At 35.8% G+C, this 18,848-nt stretch overlaps 1 protein-coding gene across 5 annotated transcripts in view; it reads left to right on the top strand.

The window, feature by feature from the left end:
* Window positions 1–18,848, top strand: part of ASB3 (ankyrin repeat and SOCS box containing 3) — an 89,821-nt gene that overhangs the window by 64,923 nt on the left and 6,050 nt on the right. For all 5 annotated transcript variants that reach the window (XR_005084338.2, XM_037158451.2, XM_037158449.2 and 2 more), the window contains 2 exons: window positions 4,468–4,725; window positions 8,832–8,965. Coding sequence is in view for 4 of the 5 variants with exons in the window: in XM_037158451.2 (XP_037014346.2) it covers window positions 4,468–4,725; window positions 8,832–8,965 (392 nt within the window). In the remaining variant the exon portion in view is untranslated. The remainder of the gene's footprint in view (window positions 1–4,467; window positions 4,726–8,831; window positions 8,966–18,848) is intronic.

Here is an 18,848-nt window from a genome sequence, read left to right as displayed (position 1 = left end):
TCACTGTGCTTCCTTTGATCTGGGCACTGTTTCTGTGCGCATTTTCTGTGCACATTTTTTAACTTCAAACAGCAGAATAAAGAAAAAGGTACAGGCCCAAAGATAAAGTTTAGACATGTCTATTTTAGCTTTTAAATTTCTCCACTTTCTCAGTTATTTGTTGATTTTTCACTGTTTATATAACATGCAGTCTGTTAATGTGTCACATTTACTTGTTGATGTTTATATTAAGTAGATCAGCAGACTTTTGGTCCAATCCAAAATGTCCATGATTAGAAAACAGCCATGGGTTCAGCTAGCCCATAATGTTTATTTTTACTTTTGGTTTCAGACATAAAAAATACTACCATGTTTTACTGTGTTGTGATGGTATTGTCAATAATAATTTTTCTTGCTTTGGTAGCCTAACTGGTAATGGCTCATGGGGTATGGTAGATGGGTGGATCAAGTGTCTCTTTGGGCATTCTGGTACAGGACCAATGATATCAGGGACCTTTTGGCATGGACCAAATGTTTTTTGGACTTTTTTTGCTCCTGTTTTGATACAGGACCAAATATTAAGGACAGGACCACATGTCCTACAATGGTTAAATAGGATGCACTGTTTCTTTTTAAACTTTAGGACTTGAAGAATTTTTTTGATTCTTCATCAAGATTTAAGAGAAAATTTGTTTCATAAGAAGACAATGTTTACAGTCTTAAGGGAAATGCATATATATGTTCATGGAATTTATCATTTAATCAAAGGTTATCTATGCCCTAGGGTCTCCTGTTGCTCAGTAACATGTCTTGTCATTTGGATCACTGACGTTGCTTGTGTTCCTGGAGCTTGCACATGAATTTGAGACCTTCAGCCTTCCCAGAAGCTCAGGGCATGCCAACAAAGTTTTATGATTCTTCAGTTTATTTTATGTTTACTATCCAACATATAGTGGGTTGTTTTGTTGGAAATGGGTTAATATTGTAGCACTAGACAGTTTTATAAGTCTTAGGAGTGTGCTTTTTGTCTCTTCTAACACAAGCCTAATTGGAAGACGTTTAAAGCTGGATTTTCCCAAATGTGTTTTTTTAGAATACTAATTCTATAGATTGTTCATAGATACTACAAGGGGTGAAATAGTTAAGTTTGGAAAACATAGGGTTAAGTAATGTTTAAAGGTTAAGAAATAGATTTCTTTCTTGAAGGGCTTCTAAGGATTTTTTTTTAATGGTGGTGGTTTGTGAATTATTAAGAGGGGAATAAATCTACAAAAGTTTGAAAAGTTTGGGAACATAGGATGAACTTAAGTTTATAATAATTATACTATTGTTCCCATGCTTGTAGACTTTTTGGGCACTTTATACTCTGTATTATACTTATTTGAGGTTAATGATTGTATCCTTTGCTTTAATTTTAACCTACATCTCAGAGGTCTCTGGAGGCTGAAGAAAAATGTTTTAGCATATAATTTGAATATGTACTAGAATGCTGTGTAAAAATATGTTTATCTTATATTTTCTTTTTCAGACTCTGTACTACAGGGTTTCTTAGATATTTTCATTTCAGGGCCTTTTTTTTATATGGATTATTTTCAGGGACTAATGTTTCATGTAACATTCCTTAGCAAACATAGGTCCGGCCATAAAGTATTCCTCAATTTGACTATTTCATGAAAGTGTTCCGTTTTCATAGCGAGGGGAGATATTTCACACATTTGCTGTGTTATATTCATTTAGATTTTGGTTTGACATTATTATAACTCTACTAGTCACTAGTTCTGTAACAAAGCTTTCTTTAATTTTTGCTTCTAGAATAGAGATAACAATAGAATTTGATTCTCAGGGTAGTTGTGAGGATTAAGGCATATCTTCCATGTAAAAAATTTAACACGGTGCCTGTTACAGAATAAATACCGAAAGTTTGTTTTAGGGAATTGTATATCTGTATATTCCTTTTACACTTTAGAGATTGATGGTTTATCTCTTGGCCTTTTTCTTAACATTTTTTTAGCATGAGTCACATGTCTGAGTACTATTTTGAAATTTTCATAAGAAAGTCTCTTGGTTTTGTAGTTCTTTTTTTTTTAAATGGGAGATCTGTAACATTTAATTTGATACGTGTATTTATGGCTCACATTTACCTTTGTATTCTATAGCAAAAGTATGCCCTCTTTAAGAGTTATTGGTGGTTGCAAAGTACTAAAGATGGCTTCCAAGGGAAGAATTGAGCCAGTCCCTGAGCTGCACATGTAAACACACATACCTGGAAAGTTGCCAGGCTTCTTGAGAATGATGTATCACATTTGTAACAAGTCAGTGTCTTGAGCTTTTCTCACAGTTTGCCTGCATATTTTTAAAAAATATGTTCAACAGTCCATATATAGTTTGTTCTATAGTAGATCCAGCAAGTAATGATAATTGCAGGCAAAATAATGAGAACCTAATGGGGTCGAAGTGGTTGGAATAAATTGATGATAACTGTTTAGAACTGTAAGTCAGAAGTCTATCCGTTAACATTTCTTGCAGTGCAGAACTGCTGGCCACAAAGTCTCTCAGCTTTCCTGTGTCTGAAAACAGCCAGAGGAACATATGAAAACATACAGGACTGTTTCTCAAGAACAGTGACCTAATGATGAACTTCTTATCTGGAACAAATAGCAAGATACTAGACAGACAACAACTTTATTAATTTTTATAAAGAAGTTTTAGAATATAGACTTTTAAATTGCTGTGAAGATAATTAAAAGTAAAGAAAATATTGTTTAATCTTTTAACTAAAGAAAAGAATCACAAATTGGGGTATAAATGAAATAGATTTATAAAAATATGTATGGGTTAAGTGACATTTTACTAATGTTTATAGTGCTTTAACTGCTTTAAAACCTTGATTTAAAGTTCTGTATTAAGTCCTCAGAAGTAGCTGGTCTCACCTGAGAGTGGTTTAAACATGTTGTATTGGTTTTACCTACAGTGCCTCTTATTTAGGTTCTATAACACTATGGTTAAATATTTTTATTTGTTTAAAATAACATTAATGTCAGTTTCAAAAGGAGAATATTTTTATTTTTGCATATTTTTCACAGTTTAGTAAACATATGTGTTTATTGGGCTTTATAACAGTTAAAATTATATCATAAACAGTTTTTTAAGTGGTATACAACCATCATAGTTGCAGTTTTTGATAAGTAAATCATATTTTGTACTTACCCTCTCTTCTGTTATTCAACATTTAGGCAATGTCTTTCTTTTTAAAGTCTGTTACAGATAATACTATGGTTAACATTTGTATAAATAGAATACAATTTAAAAAAATTTTACCTCCTGGATTAAGTCCCATGATTTATTTTTATTATATTTTATTTTAGTTTATATGGTATTTTACTGCACATATCATTTATTTTACAAATACTTATGGTACATAGGGTTAATTCGGTGCAGTAATTACTGGTTACTTAACCAGAAAGGTTAAGTAACTCAATCAGAGTCACAAGTGGCTGAGCAGACTAGCTCTGGGGTCTGTACTCTTACAACTTTGCTATTATACTTTTTTTTCCTACATCTTGCCAGTTCACTCTCTCAAAAAAGGATCACACTTATTTTTAATCAGTTTAACCGCAACTTTTCAGTATTGAATGATAAAATATTTAAAAAATAACTAGTTTAATAGGTACAATGTGGTATACTTTTATTCTATAAAAGTACTTGAGAAAGTAGATTAATTTAGAAATAAAGCTATAAGTGAAATTTTTGTTCATGAAAAAAAGCTTTTCTATATGATTATTTGTTACCATTAGACATTTGAAAGTAAAGGGGACATTGTCTAAGGTTATTGCCAAAGGAAATGGTATTTTGGAGATTGCTAAAGGCAGATTGAGTCATCTGTCTCTAGAGATGGATCATAGTGTTTAATAACTTCGTTTAACAAGGAGTTTGTAGTAGAGATACTTGTACAAAAATTCAAATTGAGAAGAGCTTTGTGTATGTCAATGATAATTTTTAAAATTATTTAAGGTGAACGTTTAGAATTCTAAGGGCACTTCCTGTTCATAGTTGAAAATTTAAAACCATGCAGGAGTGTAAATGAAAAAGTAAAACCCTCTGCCCTGGCTGGAGCTCGGTTGGTTGGAGCAGCATCCTGGAACGCCAAGGTTGTGGATGGGTCGGTCTCCTGTGCTCCCTGCCCCCACCCCCCGATCAGGGCACATACAGTAGTCAACCAGTGAGCGCATAAATAAGTGGAACAACATATTGATGTTTCTCTCTCTCTTTCTAAAAGTCCAAAAGAAAGAAAAAAGAAAGAAAAAAGTGAAACCCTCCCTTCCCTCCTAGTCTCTAGTCTCAAAATCTACTAGAAATGTAAAAACCATCTACTATCCTGTCGGCTGTTCTTATTATGCAGCTGTAACTATTATTAATTATTTGTAACATTTATTCTTATTTATTTTTTATGTAAAAGTCTAATTTCTTTCTTTTCTTTTTGTGGTGGAGCTGTGAATTCTTTGGAATTGTGAATATTCTTTTGAAATACGGAGTCCAGCTGAATGAACTTCATTTGGCATACTGCCTGAAGTATGAGAAGTTTTCGGTATTTCGTTACTTTTTAAAGAAAGGCTGCCCGTTGGCATCATGGAACCATACATCTGAATTTATAAATCATGCAATTAAAGCACAGGCAAAATACAAAGAATGGTTGCCATCTCTCCTACTTGCTGGATTTGACCCACTGAATCTTCTATGCAATTCTTGGTAAGCAATCCTACAATAGTGGACCTTGCCTTTTTGAATGGATATATGCCCTTTAAATTCCCCCAATTTCTTGAGACCTCATTTTGGGATGAGGGTGTGTGTGTATGTGTGTGCGTGTGTCTATTAGACTATGATGGCTGGATTGGGGGGCTGCTAATGGTGAGATTGAATGTAAGGACAGATTCTTGCCAAAAGGTAGGAGGTAACTGGAAGGGAGTAGAAAGGGACAGATGCTAGTAAACTTCTGAGAAGTACTGTATATCTCTTCTACTTAGGCCATCTCTCATGCTTCTATTAAAATGTCCCTGACAGAAAGGTGTAGCTGCTTTGGAGATTTCTGTTATCCCTTAGTCGACTAGATCAAGCACTTCTGTTATGCAGCATCTTGTTTATTCAAACTTTGTCTCCCTTAACAACTACTAATTTCTGAAGTAGCTGAGGATATAACTTGTTTTCCTCAGGTAGTTTCTTAGAACGGTAGCCTCTGTGAGTGATTATTTTGAAGGCTGGGTTAGGATTTTTCTTGGGCAAGAAGAAGAAAACTGTTTCTACAGCCTCCAGCCTTTGCAAAGTCTAGTCGGGGCTGAGGAGGTGCTTGTAGAGCGAGAGAACTCTTTTGGCCAGATAATTCAAGTAAATGAGAAAATAGAGTAAAAGTCTCCAGGGAAATAGAGGAGAGGATATTTTATAAGTTTCAATAAATCATTATAAAAGGCTTAATTTCTGTGCTTCAAAATCTACCATTTACTAAAGTAATGTTTAGACTAATACTGAGATTTTGCATGTCGGCAGAAAAGTGTTTTGGTATGTTGTTACTTATTTTTTCAAATGAGAGCCCCTTGGGGTTCATGCAGGTGACCAAATGGTCTCTGCTTGTAAGTTTAGTTTGGATCGCTGGAGACTCCATTTTCCACCTGGTGGCTTCTCCATCTGTATGTGAAGCACAGACCTTCTTTTGGCAGTATCCTAGCATTTCATCTTTTTATTATGTCTGCCCTTATAAATAATTCAGCAATTTTCACTAAGCAGGGTTTTATGCTTAGGGATGCAGTAAGTGATTTGAGGAATGTAGAAGTAAAGGCAAAGTTCAGACACACCCTTTCATTTCTGCTTTATTTTTGTGTGTGTATAACAGGTTGAGTTTTTTATTGTATTTACTCCATTCTCCAACAGCCGATTAATACATAGTTATCTGTTAAATGCTCATTGTTTCAATTTCCTCTATACCTTTTTAATACATTTTCACAAAACTTTGTATTTTCAAGATAACTGAATGAAATATAAAGATTATTGACAGTTTATTGGGGAATCTCTGATATTTAAAAGTTATTTGTATACGTATATTAGTCTTAACAGATATACACTCACACATGCGACTAAGATTTCAACACTCACTAATGAAATGCTATATCTAGCTATTAATAACGCTGTGTAAGCATCCTTAACATTTTACTTAACGAATTTTATTTTGCGTCTGGGCTCCTGACAGCTAGCAGCAGTTGCTCCGCACCATTCTAGGATTCACCCACTGACTACAGCTGGAAATCCAGCCCAACACCACGTTGGGTAGCGGTTGGCAGCCTTGATAGTGTGCTGTCTTCCCTCTCTTCCCTCCCTTGGTGCTTGTCCCCAAGGCACCCACGTTCTCTCCGCCTCGCTCTTTGTGGTCGGCTATTGAAGCTGCTCACTCCACTCCATATTGCTGGCCCACCACTTTCAGTTTTCTGGTTTCAAGCATATTTATTTCTCGTTTCTAGTTTATTTCTTTAACCAGCACCTGGAATACTACCTGACACATGGTAGCACTATTTTAAATTCTTTACTGTACTAACTTGTTTACTAAGAAATACGATAGATACTATTATTTTTATTTTACAAAAAGAGGGAATTGAGGCATAGCGATTAACATACTTACCCAAGTTTACACAGCTAGTGATGGGACTTAGATTTGAACCCAGGTTGTCTTGTAGTGTGACTCAAATCTGCCTTTCTGACCACTGTGCTATATAGTTGTATCACTTAATTTTGGGTATCTTAATCCCTTGCCTAACCTGTTGCTCTGTGTCAATTTATCTTGTTCCTTTCAACTCTTAAATTAGTAAGAACCTATACAGGGAAAAAAATTAAATATTGCCTTTTTTTCCATTCCTCTTCAGCCATTAATTACATGGACTGCTGGGAGGAGAGGGATTTATTTAGCTTTATTCTCCTAGAAGGCTTTGTAAAATTGACTCTCCCATACCAGTTCTGATAGAGATTTTCTCCCTCAATGTGAGTAGTGTGTTTGAGAATTTTTGTGGTAATAAGCCACTAAATATAGTGTGAGTGGTATTTATTGCATAGATTAGGATAGAAAAGAGTTAAGAACCAATAAACTACAAATTATTTTGAAGTAAATTGTAAAATTTACAGCTTTCTGGATTGAGAATGCCAATCGTATATAGTTTACTCGGAAGGGGTGACTTTAGTCACTTTATATTCATTAGAAAAATACAGTAGAAAATTTCACTTTAGCAGTATGCTTATCATGGTCAAATTTTTGCTCACTGTTCTTTTACTGAATGGGCAAAGCCACTGTTTACACTGAATATGATAAATGTTTTGCTTTCTTTGATCAAATTTACATTCATAGAGCTGTTATAAGAAAAATTGCCCCATAAAAATTCAGTGTGCTGTTAAAGTGGATTTTGGTTATATCTTATTTATATCACATGTATGTCTGTTGCTTAATCTTTGTCATGTAAATTATAAATGGCTTTTCTAGCTTTTTTTGTCTTGGATGTTCTTTAAAAATGTATCTGGCTGAATAATTTGCCTATCACAACATAATCTACAAAGTAGAAATATTTTTCAACTTTAAATGCAAAACTGAATGAGGGTGCCCCCTGCTGAATGTAACGAGTACCATGTTTTGCTGTGTATAATGCACACCCATGTTTTTTGCCCTTTCAGGAAAAAAAATCTTTTGTTTTAAATTTTTAAGTCATTTTTTTACTTATTTATATTTAGATAATTGTTTTTGTACTATAAAGGAATTTTAGCATTTATTTTTTAATATATGATAGTACAAGAAATTTTCTGTAACAAATAATTACAAAACGCAGTGTGCTTTTTCCTCAGACAGTGTGATGGTAGGGAGCTTCTAACTGAGTTACAAGACAGGTAATCTTGTTAGAACGTGTTGTTCTCTTTAAGCTCTGACTGAATTCCATGTCATCAGGCCTGCTGAAACTTCCAAACCAGCTGTAGTCATAGCAAACATTTATATAACATTTTTGAATTTTAAAGTATGTTTACTATATTTTCTCATATTGTCCCAATTAGTCCCCTGAAATTGGCAGGTTAAGTATTCTCCTCATTTGAGAGGGTTAGGCTCAAGGGCTTAAAGAGTTTCAGCAACATGTTTATAAGTGGAGGTAGTATTAGAAATCAGAACTTTTCTTCTACTAGTGCTTTTCATTAGGATTCAAGTGCTTATAAACTTTGGGGAGGTCTGTTTTGGGTGGGTTGATAGGAAATCTGAAATTATTTTGTAAAAATAGAGGGAAACTGTTTGTCTTGAACAACTTCTTTCAGATCTTAGAGATGAAACCAATTCTGGTACATCATTTAGAGGTGAATGTAAATGTGGAAGGTTCTTAGAGGGGAACAGTTGTACATCTTTGGGAGTTGGGCAGAAACAAGCCATTTTCCCCATGTACTTAGTTTAGGGATGGATTGGGGTGTTTAGGCTTTATCCTTTTGGGACTGTTAAAGCAGAATGGTCCAGTTGGGGGAAGATAATGGCAAATTCCCTGATGACACTGGTGCTGTCTCTGTCTTTTTCCCAGCTGGGGAAGAGGAAGGAAAGTTCCTACGCTCTTTAAGAGTAGAGGTTCCTCTTGTCATCTGTGGAACAAACTACACACGGAGTCAGTTCAGTTTCCTGGAGGAACCCATGGATGCTTATTCGTATTCCCTGAGCTTGCCTCCAGTAACAGGAATATTTTCTATGCCCCAGTTTTGTGTCTGCCTTCCATATTAAGGTGTTGTAAGAATAGATATGTGATGTTTTTAGGACGAATCTCTGTTGTATCTAATGGTGTGTTAATGTCTTGCTAAAACAGGATTGATGCAGTCAGTGAAGACACCCTTATCTTCACTTTGGAGTTTACTAATTGGAGGAGACTTCCTCCAGCTGTTGACAAGATGCTCTCTGCTCGGGCCTCAAACTCCTCTTGGGCTCTACAGCAACATATTGGTAAGAAAGTACAATTTTTAAACATACCTCACTACTTTCTCTTCTGTAGCTGTGTTGTAATTTTAAGAATTGTCAGTGAACATGCTAAATTGGGCATCATTAACATTTTCTTTATGTGGAGGAAGGATAGGATTGTGAGGGGAGATGATAGTAATTTCCTTCCATAAAAATCATACCTGAGTTTATAAGTTTAGCCTAAGGAGCATACAAAGGAAAGGATGTATTTACCGATACTATAACTTTAATGATATCCTTTTATTTTTACTAAGTATCACATAAACAAAAGTGAGTTCTAAAAATCTTGTTAGTGAATATTTAGTTTGTCAGAAAAGGCTAAACTTAATTTTTCCTTTTCATGGTGTGTTTGTATTGGTGTTCTCTTAAATATTTTATCATTTCTAAAGGGAAGTATTATCATGCCTTATTTCTACCTGTCCTTGCTGAATGTATACTGATGTATCAGTATAATATAACTATGGAGGTGAGCTGGGTGAAAATTCTGTGAATTGATCAATATTTTATATGACTGTTTTAAAACAAATTCTCAACTTGCTCTCACTTATTAAGAAGTTTAAGCTAATTAAAAAAAATTAAAGAGCATGCAGTAGAAGATTTTACACAGGGAAACTAGTTTAAACTAAATATATGCAAAGTATTCCTATTGTGTTTTTCAGATTTATTTTCCTTTAACTACATTTTGTTTACCAGATTATGTGTCTTAAGAAAATTATTTCTTCGCCGCTACTTTTACATTAAATGTAACTATGCATAATACACATTGAATAAGCTTTTAACAAGTGAAGTTATGCACGTGTAGAAATGTCTTCTTATTTCTAGGAAAATTATATTTAAGTAAATATTCTCAATAAAAAAACAGGAAAATATGCTCTTGAACTGAGGCTTATTCAAACTGTCAGAGAGGTTATTGTTGTAGAAAAAAGTAATCTGTTTTTAACACAGAAAAAAGGAGTCTCCAAGCCTTTTAGTATAGAATTTGTTGGAAAACTCACTTTCATGTAACTTTTAATGTGGAGAATTGCTCCTGTTTTTACTAATTATGTATCTGCAGCAGTAGAGAACAATTATCTATTCAGAACAGGTATGGGACAGTGGACTTGGGAACAAAAAAGTCAAAAGAGGGAGCATATGCCAAATGGAAAAATTACTGCAGCCTATCAATTAGTAAAGATACGTGAGTGTTTACTCTGAAGACTTTAACATGCAGCAAGTTTGTCCAGATGAAGGTAAAAATTGAGCATGAGTGCATTACGCTGCAATAGACTAACTCCATCGGGGCTTCTTGTTTAATTAGGCACTAGGTAGAGCTTGTGTAGGGTAATAATTATCATCTCTTAAAGAGAATGTTATTTTGGCTGAAGATTTGTGAAAGCCTTTCTCAGAGGCTTTTCTGGTCTGTTTCTCTAACCAAGACCACTCTTGGTTCCAGCCCTATATATCCAGCTGCCTTTTGGATACTTCTGCTTGGTATATCCCACATTTTGATTTATCCAAAATTTGAACTTGTCATTTTTTTCTACAACTCCTGCTGTTTCTTCTGTCTGTTTTCTGGTTAGGAGATGAGATGACTTGGGAGCGCTATTTACTAAGAAAGTGAGTTATCCCTGGCAGCTGTTTGTTTTGTGCATAACAGTGGTGTTCAGCAAGGGTGACTTGGCCTCCTTGCTCTCAAGAGGTACTTGGCAATGTCTGCAAACAGCTGTTGGTGTCTCAGTTGGTAGGGGTGCTGTTGCCGTCTAGGGGGTGGAGGCCAGACGTGCTGCTAAACAGCCCTTGACACCAAAGAATTATCTGGCCTCAAATGTCCATAGTACTAGGTAGGGAAATCCTGATTGACATTTATCGTCCATTCTTAAGGTCTCTTATTTCTATCCTGTAAAGACTTTTAAACCCTGTTTTTACTACAAACTACTTAGGAAAACTGCGTGCTGTCTTCCTAGTCATGTTGGTGTAACAGGACTTCAGTGGCTCCTCGTCTGCAGAGAATGGGAGCAGTTCCAATGCTGGATTTTAGTAAGGCTGGGAGGAATTAGGTTTGTCTTCAAAAAATGTTTTTAAAAAATTTAATCTTTATTTTATATTTTTCCATTACTATTTAGGCCCCTTACGCTCTGCTCCCACACAAAAATCACCACACTGTTGTCCATTTCCACGAGTCCTTTTTCCTTCAGAAACTTTTCTTGCATCAGAAAGGAAATGTGTACCAGGTAGAATTTACTGACTGGTTACAGATTTAATAACAATTATTTTTTATTTTTCAACTCAGTTGACATTCAGACTATTTTCTAATAGTTTCTGGTATACAGCATATTTAATTACCGTTTTTTATCATGTATACTTCTTGTATACCTCTATCATGTATAACTTTTATATACCTCTTAAAACATCAGTTTAACTGCCACATAGCAGTTGACTTAATAAAAAGATTTGCCAGTCACTGGCCAGCTGTCCAAGATCGAGTCTAAGAAATTTAATTTTTATGGATAAAAGCACTGGGCTTTAATTCATCTCGAACCTTTAATGATCACCTATGTACAATTCTATCAATAGTATTATATGGCTCTGGATTCTACAAAGGACCCTAAAAGTGCCCTAAGAAACTCTTGATCTGTTCATTTCAGTGTTCCTCTACTTTGTTCTAAAAAGGAGTTAAGACAGTTTGTAATGTAGACTATCATAAAACAGTACAAGTTAAAAGTATAAGCAAATGAAAAATAAAGGTGGGGATTGATATGAAATGGGGTCAGGAAAAGCACAGCATGTTAATCTGAAACTCGTTAGGCTGTAAATTTGGCTCTAAGTGAACTCTCTAGTCATTGATAGTAGGTTACAGAGTTCTTTTTTTAAAAAAATATTTTATTTATTTTTTTATTTATTTAGACAGAGGGGAAGGGAAGGAGAAAGACAGGGAGAGAAACATGGACGTGTGGTTGCCTCTGAAGCATCTTTCACAGGGGGCCTGGCCTACAATCCAGGCATGTGCCCTGACTGGGGATTGAACCAGCAACCCCTTGGTTTGCAGGCTGGTGCTCAATCCATTGAGCCATACCAGCCAGGGCAGGTTACTGAGTTCTTAAGATAAACCAATGTCATTGCTCAGAAGTAAAGATATTCTCGGATGTTGTAATGATCAGTTTCCTAGACAATATTTTGGCAGTAGCCATGGTTCCTGGGGCTTTATTTTACCCATCTTCAGTGTATGTGGAGTATTGCTATCATACCAAAGTATAATTCAGTACAAACTGTTCTTAAGTGGTCAGTATAGCCTGGTCCAGGTGCTTGGGTGTCTGTTGCTCTAACTTTACCAGGGCTAGGTTTATAACGTCTGGAGGAGTGGATAACTCATGTGCCCTTCAAGCAGTTCTCTCTAAATACTGTCTGTCTCAACTCAGTTTTCAGCAATGGTAGTTAAGACATGAGTTCAGAATTAGACTACCTGAGATGTGTCAGAGTGCAGCTATTTTGTTTTGCAGATTGAGTTGAGAACATGTTGTTAAGAGATAGTTGATTTTCCTGGCTGGCATAGCTCAGTGGATTGAGCATAGGCTGCAAACTAAAGGGTTGCTGGTTCCATTCCCAGTCAGGGCGCATGCCTGGGTTGCAGGCCAGGTCCCTAGTGGGGGCCGTGTGAGAGGCAACCACACATTGATTTAAAAAAAAGGAGAGAGAGATCGTTGATTTTAAGTAGAGGCAAAAGAAAAGTGGAAAGTCAAGCTTCTCTATCTTAGGCTAAGTATTCTGTCGTGGAGCCTAAGAAACATTACTAGGACTCTTTAAATTTGATGGACCGAGGAAGTATCCACGGTTTAACCCACAGTTTCCTTTGAAACTTTGAGTGGTGCTCCTCGTTTTGAGCAGTGCTCCTCTGTCATATGTACTCTTCAAGATAAACCAGCAGTTGTAGTAAGTACATGAAGCTAACTACTCATGGCAACTTATTTTATGAGATTGTTACATTTATAGTTGGTGATTGGGGAATAACTACCAGAAACTGAATTTAGGTGTAGGAGTAGTTGATTTATAATGATTTCTGGTAATAAGAACTAAACCTTTGTCGTATTAAGATACTGGTTTTTAGGATTTATATGTTGTCACAGCACAGCATATCCTGTAACCAAGCTACTGTAACCAAATCCTGTCTCAGAGTCAATGACCAAGGACAGGTTAAGAAAAGCTACATATAATATAGTAGGTAGTGTAATTGGTAATGAGTATTTATGTGACTGCTTTGTGATGGAATAGCTTAACTCAAACCTACCTGTCTCTTATGCGTATTTAAACATGGATTTGCAAAACCCCAACTTGCAGTTTTTAGATAAAATGTTCAGTTAAACTAAAAAGTTTGGTGGGAACTAAGGACATATGGGGAGTAAAGAGTTGCCTTTTTAAAACTAGGATCAATTGTTGTATCTACTCAGGGGCCGTGCTCATAGAATTAATAAAGGTAAATATTTGGTGAGATTCAGAGCCCACTTTCACAAGAGATTTTTAACTCTTAGAGGTATTTCCTCTGGATGCTATTAATCTGAATGAGGCATTATCACTAAGATCCCTATCAGTAAGTACATTTCATCTTTAAAAATGAAACACTGATCTATTTGTAAAGCAGGAAACTTTTTAAAAAAGATTTTAATTATTTTTAGAGAGGGGGAAGTGAGGGAGAAGGGGAGAGAAACATCAATATGAGAAATATCGATTGCTTCTTTCTCAAGTGCGCCCCAACCCCAGCACTTGCTTGGCCAGGAACTGAACCCGCGACCTTTTGCTTTGTGTGATGACACTCTACCAAGTGAGCGATGCCAGTGAGAGTGAGCAGGGAACTTTTGGCCTCACCTCTTAACTGCCAGCCATGCCGGAGGCCTGCACCACTTCAGCGGGGTCATGCTTTCATTACTGGTGTCCTGCAGGCTGCCCTGATTATCAGATTTAAGAGCCAGACTTTGTTTTATTTTTTAATGAAAAATTTATATTTAACATTTTTTTAAGGTTTCATGTGCCCTTTGATAATTTTAGCTTCACACACCCTCTTATTCAAGTGTTTCTTTTATTGGTGGTTGTGGTGGTGTTGGGGAAATCCTTACCAATCTAGGAACGGATTGGTTGCGTGCACATTTGCTAGGACATTTTGCTGTTCAAGCTGTTTTTATGTTGTCAGCAGTCTGTTGGTAGCTAAGAGAGGAGAGTTTGTTGCTCTAGAAATTAAAACAGTTTTTTAAAAGTCTCCAAACTGTTGGGTTACCAGTCCTATTTGAAAGCCCATTTACTGTTCCCAGTTATGTGCTGTGTTGGACATGTGAGCTGGCAGACCCTTGGGGCAGCTACATCCCAATCAGAACAAAAGAAAATTATTTTCCAGATTCCAAATGTCTATTTTAAGGTGGAAAGGCAGTAAGGATAGAGCATTAGCTTCTGGTAACTTTATTTGAGAACATTTAACCACACAGTCTATAATTTCAGTTCTAAATGTGGACCACAGGCAGAAGTTTCAGTAAACAGAAGTTATCATGTAAGTATTTCTATACGTAGGCATTTACTAATCTAGAAGTCTATATCCATAATTTTTTTAGTGAGTGGATTCTTTAATTACATGTTAACTGTGTATCAAATACTGATTCAGAATCTATGAGTGAAACACAAAGTGAATGTAGTTCTTTAACCAGTGCCGTGGCTAAAAGGGAATGATACAGGGTCATGGCAGAATTTTCTTTTTCTTTTTCTTTTTAGGATAAGGGAAGCTGAACATATTTCATAGATCAAGATGTTTCAGTTTTTAAATAAATAAATAGAAGGGAAGGAGGGGAGGGAGGGAGGAAGGGAGGAAATAACCCAGCACACACACAAACATTACAGGTTTGGACACAGGCCCTGACTGGCATGGCTCAGGGGGTTGAGCATCCTCCTGCTAATCAAAAGGTTGGGTTTTCAGTCAGGGCACATGTCCGGGTTGCAGGTGGTCCCTGCTTGGGACATGATGTGAGAGGCATTTGGTTGATGTTTTTCTCGCTCTCTTCCCCTCTCTCTAAAAATAAATAAATGAAATTAGAAAATAAAAAGATTTGGAGATAGCCCTAGCTGGTGTGGCTCAATTGGTTGGGCCTTGTTCTGCAAACCCGGAGTCCCAGGTTTATTCCCGGTCAGGGCACATGACTGGGTTGTGGGTTTGCTCCCTAGCTGGGATGTGTGATCAAGAGGCAACTGATTGGTATTTCTCTCTCACATTGATGTTTCTCTCCCTGTCTTTCTCCCTCCCTTCCCCTATCTCTAGAATCAATAAAAGAAAACAATAAAAAAAGATTTGGAGATGAAAGCAGTAATTCATGCAGTGAAACTTCAGGTCAGAGGGAGAGGTGAACAACCTCAAATAGGTCCATCCTTTTAGGAGAGCAGAGGTGAGGATGGGTGGATATAGGTAAGTTTATAGTTTGAGGGTTGGAAGCTCAGAGAAAGATCCTAGAATACCTTTGGTTTCTACTTTGATTACTTCATTCAAAGTAAATTACTTCATTTTACTTTTATGAAGAAAGGTCTATTTATGAAGAAAGGGACTTGCTAAGAGAGTTGGGTAAGGGACTTGATGATTTAGAATGGTTGTTTTGGGAACCAAATTGGGAAACAGTGAAAAGATTTGCTGAGCAACCCTGTGGGCCTAGAGGACGTGGGAAGTGGTACTAGTTTATGTGGTTATAGAATCACTTTTTTCCCAGCATTCCTTTGCTTTCTCTGTATTGGGGTGCCAAAGGAAAGTGGTTAGGTTGATCTTGGGGGTTGTCAGACCAGGTACAGAATTGAGAGGGTAAAGCAAGATGACAGAAGTGATAGGCCCATAGAATTCAGTCTGGTTAGGAAAAGAAATGAGAAGGGGAAGGGATCTGATAGACCACATGGCGGGAGGAGTCGGGGGATCTGAGGTCTTAATGATACTGAAGCGTGGGTGTAGTGGCAGTGAGGGGGAGCAAACTCTGGGAGGCTTGGAAGGGACATTTGTTGGAATTTAAAGACAGAAACATGGATCTGAAGGTGGTGCAGAAGATCCGTGACAGTGCTAACATTGTTGTCTGAGACCTGTGATAGGTGTGGAAGAATGAGAAATTTCTATTTAAGAATTGGTCAAGGAAGTCATTTCCTTGGGAAGATCAGGCTTCTCTGAGGACAAGGGGTGGAGCGAGTATGTTGTGGACAGTGTTCTAGGTGTAGGCGAATTTGTTAATGGTAGAGTAGGGGTTCCTGAGAACTTTATGGAAAGGTTTTAGAGGGAGTTAAAATTTGCTTTATAATACTGAGCTTAATTTTCCCCTATCAGGCTGCTGTACTCTAGTTCCCTAAACAAGTTAGGGAAATGAAAAATGGATTTTTATTTTCTGAGTGGTTCTGAGACCATGATTTATTCTTTCACTTGATAATCACAGGAAATGCTTATGCTAGATGATTTTACATAGTTTTCAAATATTCCAGACTTTAGAGAGGTATCCTGAAGGTAGGAGAGGTGAAGATGGTATCGTTTATAGTGATTAAGTTCCCTTTCATTTGATCTTTCTTTAATAGTGAGGTTGTATTTGTGAGAATGGCACTTTCTTCCTTTTTTCCCCACCATGGAGTGCACATACCTTGTACCTGTGTATCCATATGGGTTCGGTCAGTGCTTCCCAGAGTGGGGTGCATGGGGGTTGATCATGCAGTCACACTTGTGGTGTGCTTTAGTGTCTTGTAATTCATTGCCATCGTTCAGTGGACCTATGGCTGTGTCATCCAGTTTTATCTTGAGCAATTCTCAAAAATTGGTAAAGCGGCTTAAAAAGATTTCTGCAAAGAAATAGTGTTTTGTGCAGATAATACTTAAGGTACAAGTCCAACTGAACCAACAAAATAATCATAGAGCTGCACTCCTGTTCTTTATCAGATAGCCATGTTATATGCTAAAAATGACAACTAATCTGAGCTGGCAAGAAGTTTAGAAGTATTGAGAAAAATATTTAGAATGTGGTTCACCTTTATTGGTATTAACAGTGAGCCTGACCTGAGGGTGTAGTTGTCTTGAGATACTCAGTAATAAAAAAAAGTCATAATCAGCAAGAGACTATAATCTAAACATCCAGAACATGAAGACAAACTCTGTGCCTTTTTCTATCAATATTTAATTCATATGATGCTCAATTAATTATTTTTATAAAATTTACTAAGCATAATGATAAGTGCTTAGAACTCTTTTTGAGTTTTCTTTATCCAATAGTGACAAGACAAAAAGTCACACACCATGGGGGAAATGTGTTCTCGCTGCCACAGTAAAACTGGCTGAAATAATATGAGCACAGGGTAAAATATGTTCTTTGTTATTAGCAAATATTGTTGAAAGAAGTGTAGAAAATATGCTGAAGAGTTCAAGAAAACAGTTAAAAAATAATGCTGCAGGCAGAAAGTATGATATACTAATTTGGAAGAAGATATGTAATATTTATACATGTCTCAGGTTAGGGTATTTGTTAAGATTTTGTTTCATTGAGAAAGTAGTTACTTCTCTGAGGGCTACTAAAGGAAATATGTATCAGGAAAGATATCTTTGCCACAGTTACAACTTCATAGAAAAAAATTTTTTGGGAAAGCTATGTAAGAATTACTTACATTTCAGTAAATGTAAGGAAGTGGATATAACCTCATACATGAAATGAGTTTATTGCATCATTAATAGGCTAATACAGGAAGCCAGAGGAGTTGAAACCAGAATTGCATGAAATAATAATGTTGTAAATAATTTTATGAAAACATGACCTTTAAAATATATTAGTCTTTTTAGTACTTTATAATGACAGTGGTCATGTTTATACATGCAGAGGCTTGCTCATTATCTTGTGATATATGAGTCCTTGAACTTAAAGATGAATTACGTACTTTTATGAAAATACAGTTGTTCCAATTATCTTAACCTTTTTTTCTTGGTGCTAAATAGCTATCAGTAGTATGAGACCTAGTAAATATTTTCTAAAAGTTTTGCTGATTTAAGGTAAGGATGACATTTTGACTGATTTCTGAAAGCAACTTTGCTATGGGGATATGATTTTGAAATGAGGTTCTGGGAAACATTTCTGCTGTTATTGTTATTTTCTTGCCAAAAAACAGTGTGTGTCACTTAGGAAAACTCATACTGACACATTTAAAATACTTGGAAACAGTTTTCGTGGGTTTCGAATGCTTTTTGTAAAAATGTGAAAAAGGTAAATTCTGCAAAGCTTGTAAGCTTATTGATAGCAGGAAAAATAGAAAGCTATCAGATGAATTTTGATGAAAACTTGCATAATTGATAGATGGGATTAGGATAGTATCTTGCTTAGTTTCAGCTAAGCCATGATATACTCCCATTTTGATCTACATGCTTTTTGTAAGATTTTTTTCCAGCTACATCAGTCCTTAAAACCAAATATCAAAATAAACTGGACCTAGAATCAAATCTTGGAATTGCCAGAACACCGAGACTTAAATTAATAAAGCTTATTCAATCAGTTTATTCTTAAGATATTATTAATATTTTTAGTAAAAACAAAAAGTTTTTTTTTTTTTTTTTAATAATTTTATTTGGTTACTTTTCAAGCACATTTTTTTTTCCCTCTTAAAACTTTAATAAATAAATGAAGTTATTTAAAATGCACGTCTTATTTTATTTTAGCTTATTCTTTTCATTTTGTTTCTGTTATAGTGCAAATAACTTAATAGTATAGACATATCATTTATGTAAGTGAATAGTCACACATTGGGACTATGTACTCAAAGACCTTCCATTAATTGCATGTGCTGTCAGAACATTTGGCAATCACTAGATTAGATATGGTGATCTAATTTTGTAGTTTATAAAATACATTTGTTAAAGTGTTCTAAC

The sequence above is a fragment of the Artibeus jamaicensis genome, unplaced genomic scaffold (genome assembly GCF_021234435.1).
Source record: "Artibeus jamaicensis isolate MK-2021 breed Jamaican fruit bat unplaced genomic scaffold, CSHL_Jam_final contig_465, whole genome shotgun sequence".
Taxonomy (NCBI): Eukaryota; Metazoa; Chordata; class Mammalia; order Chiroptera; family Phyllostomidae; genus Artibeus; species Artibeus jamaicensis.
This window is presented reverse-complemented; position numbering and strand designations above follow the sequence as displayed.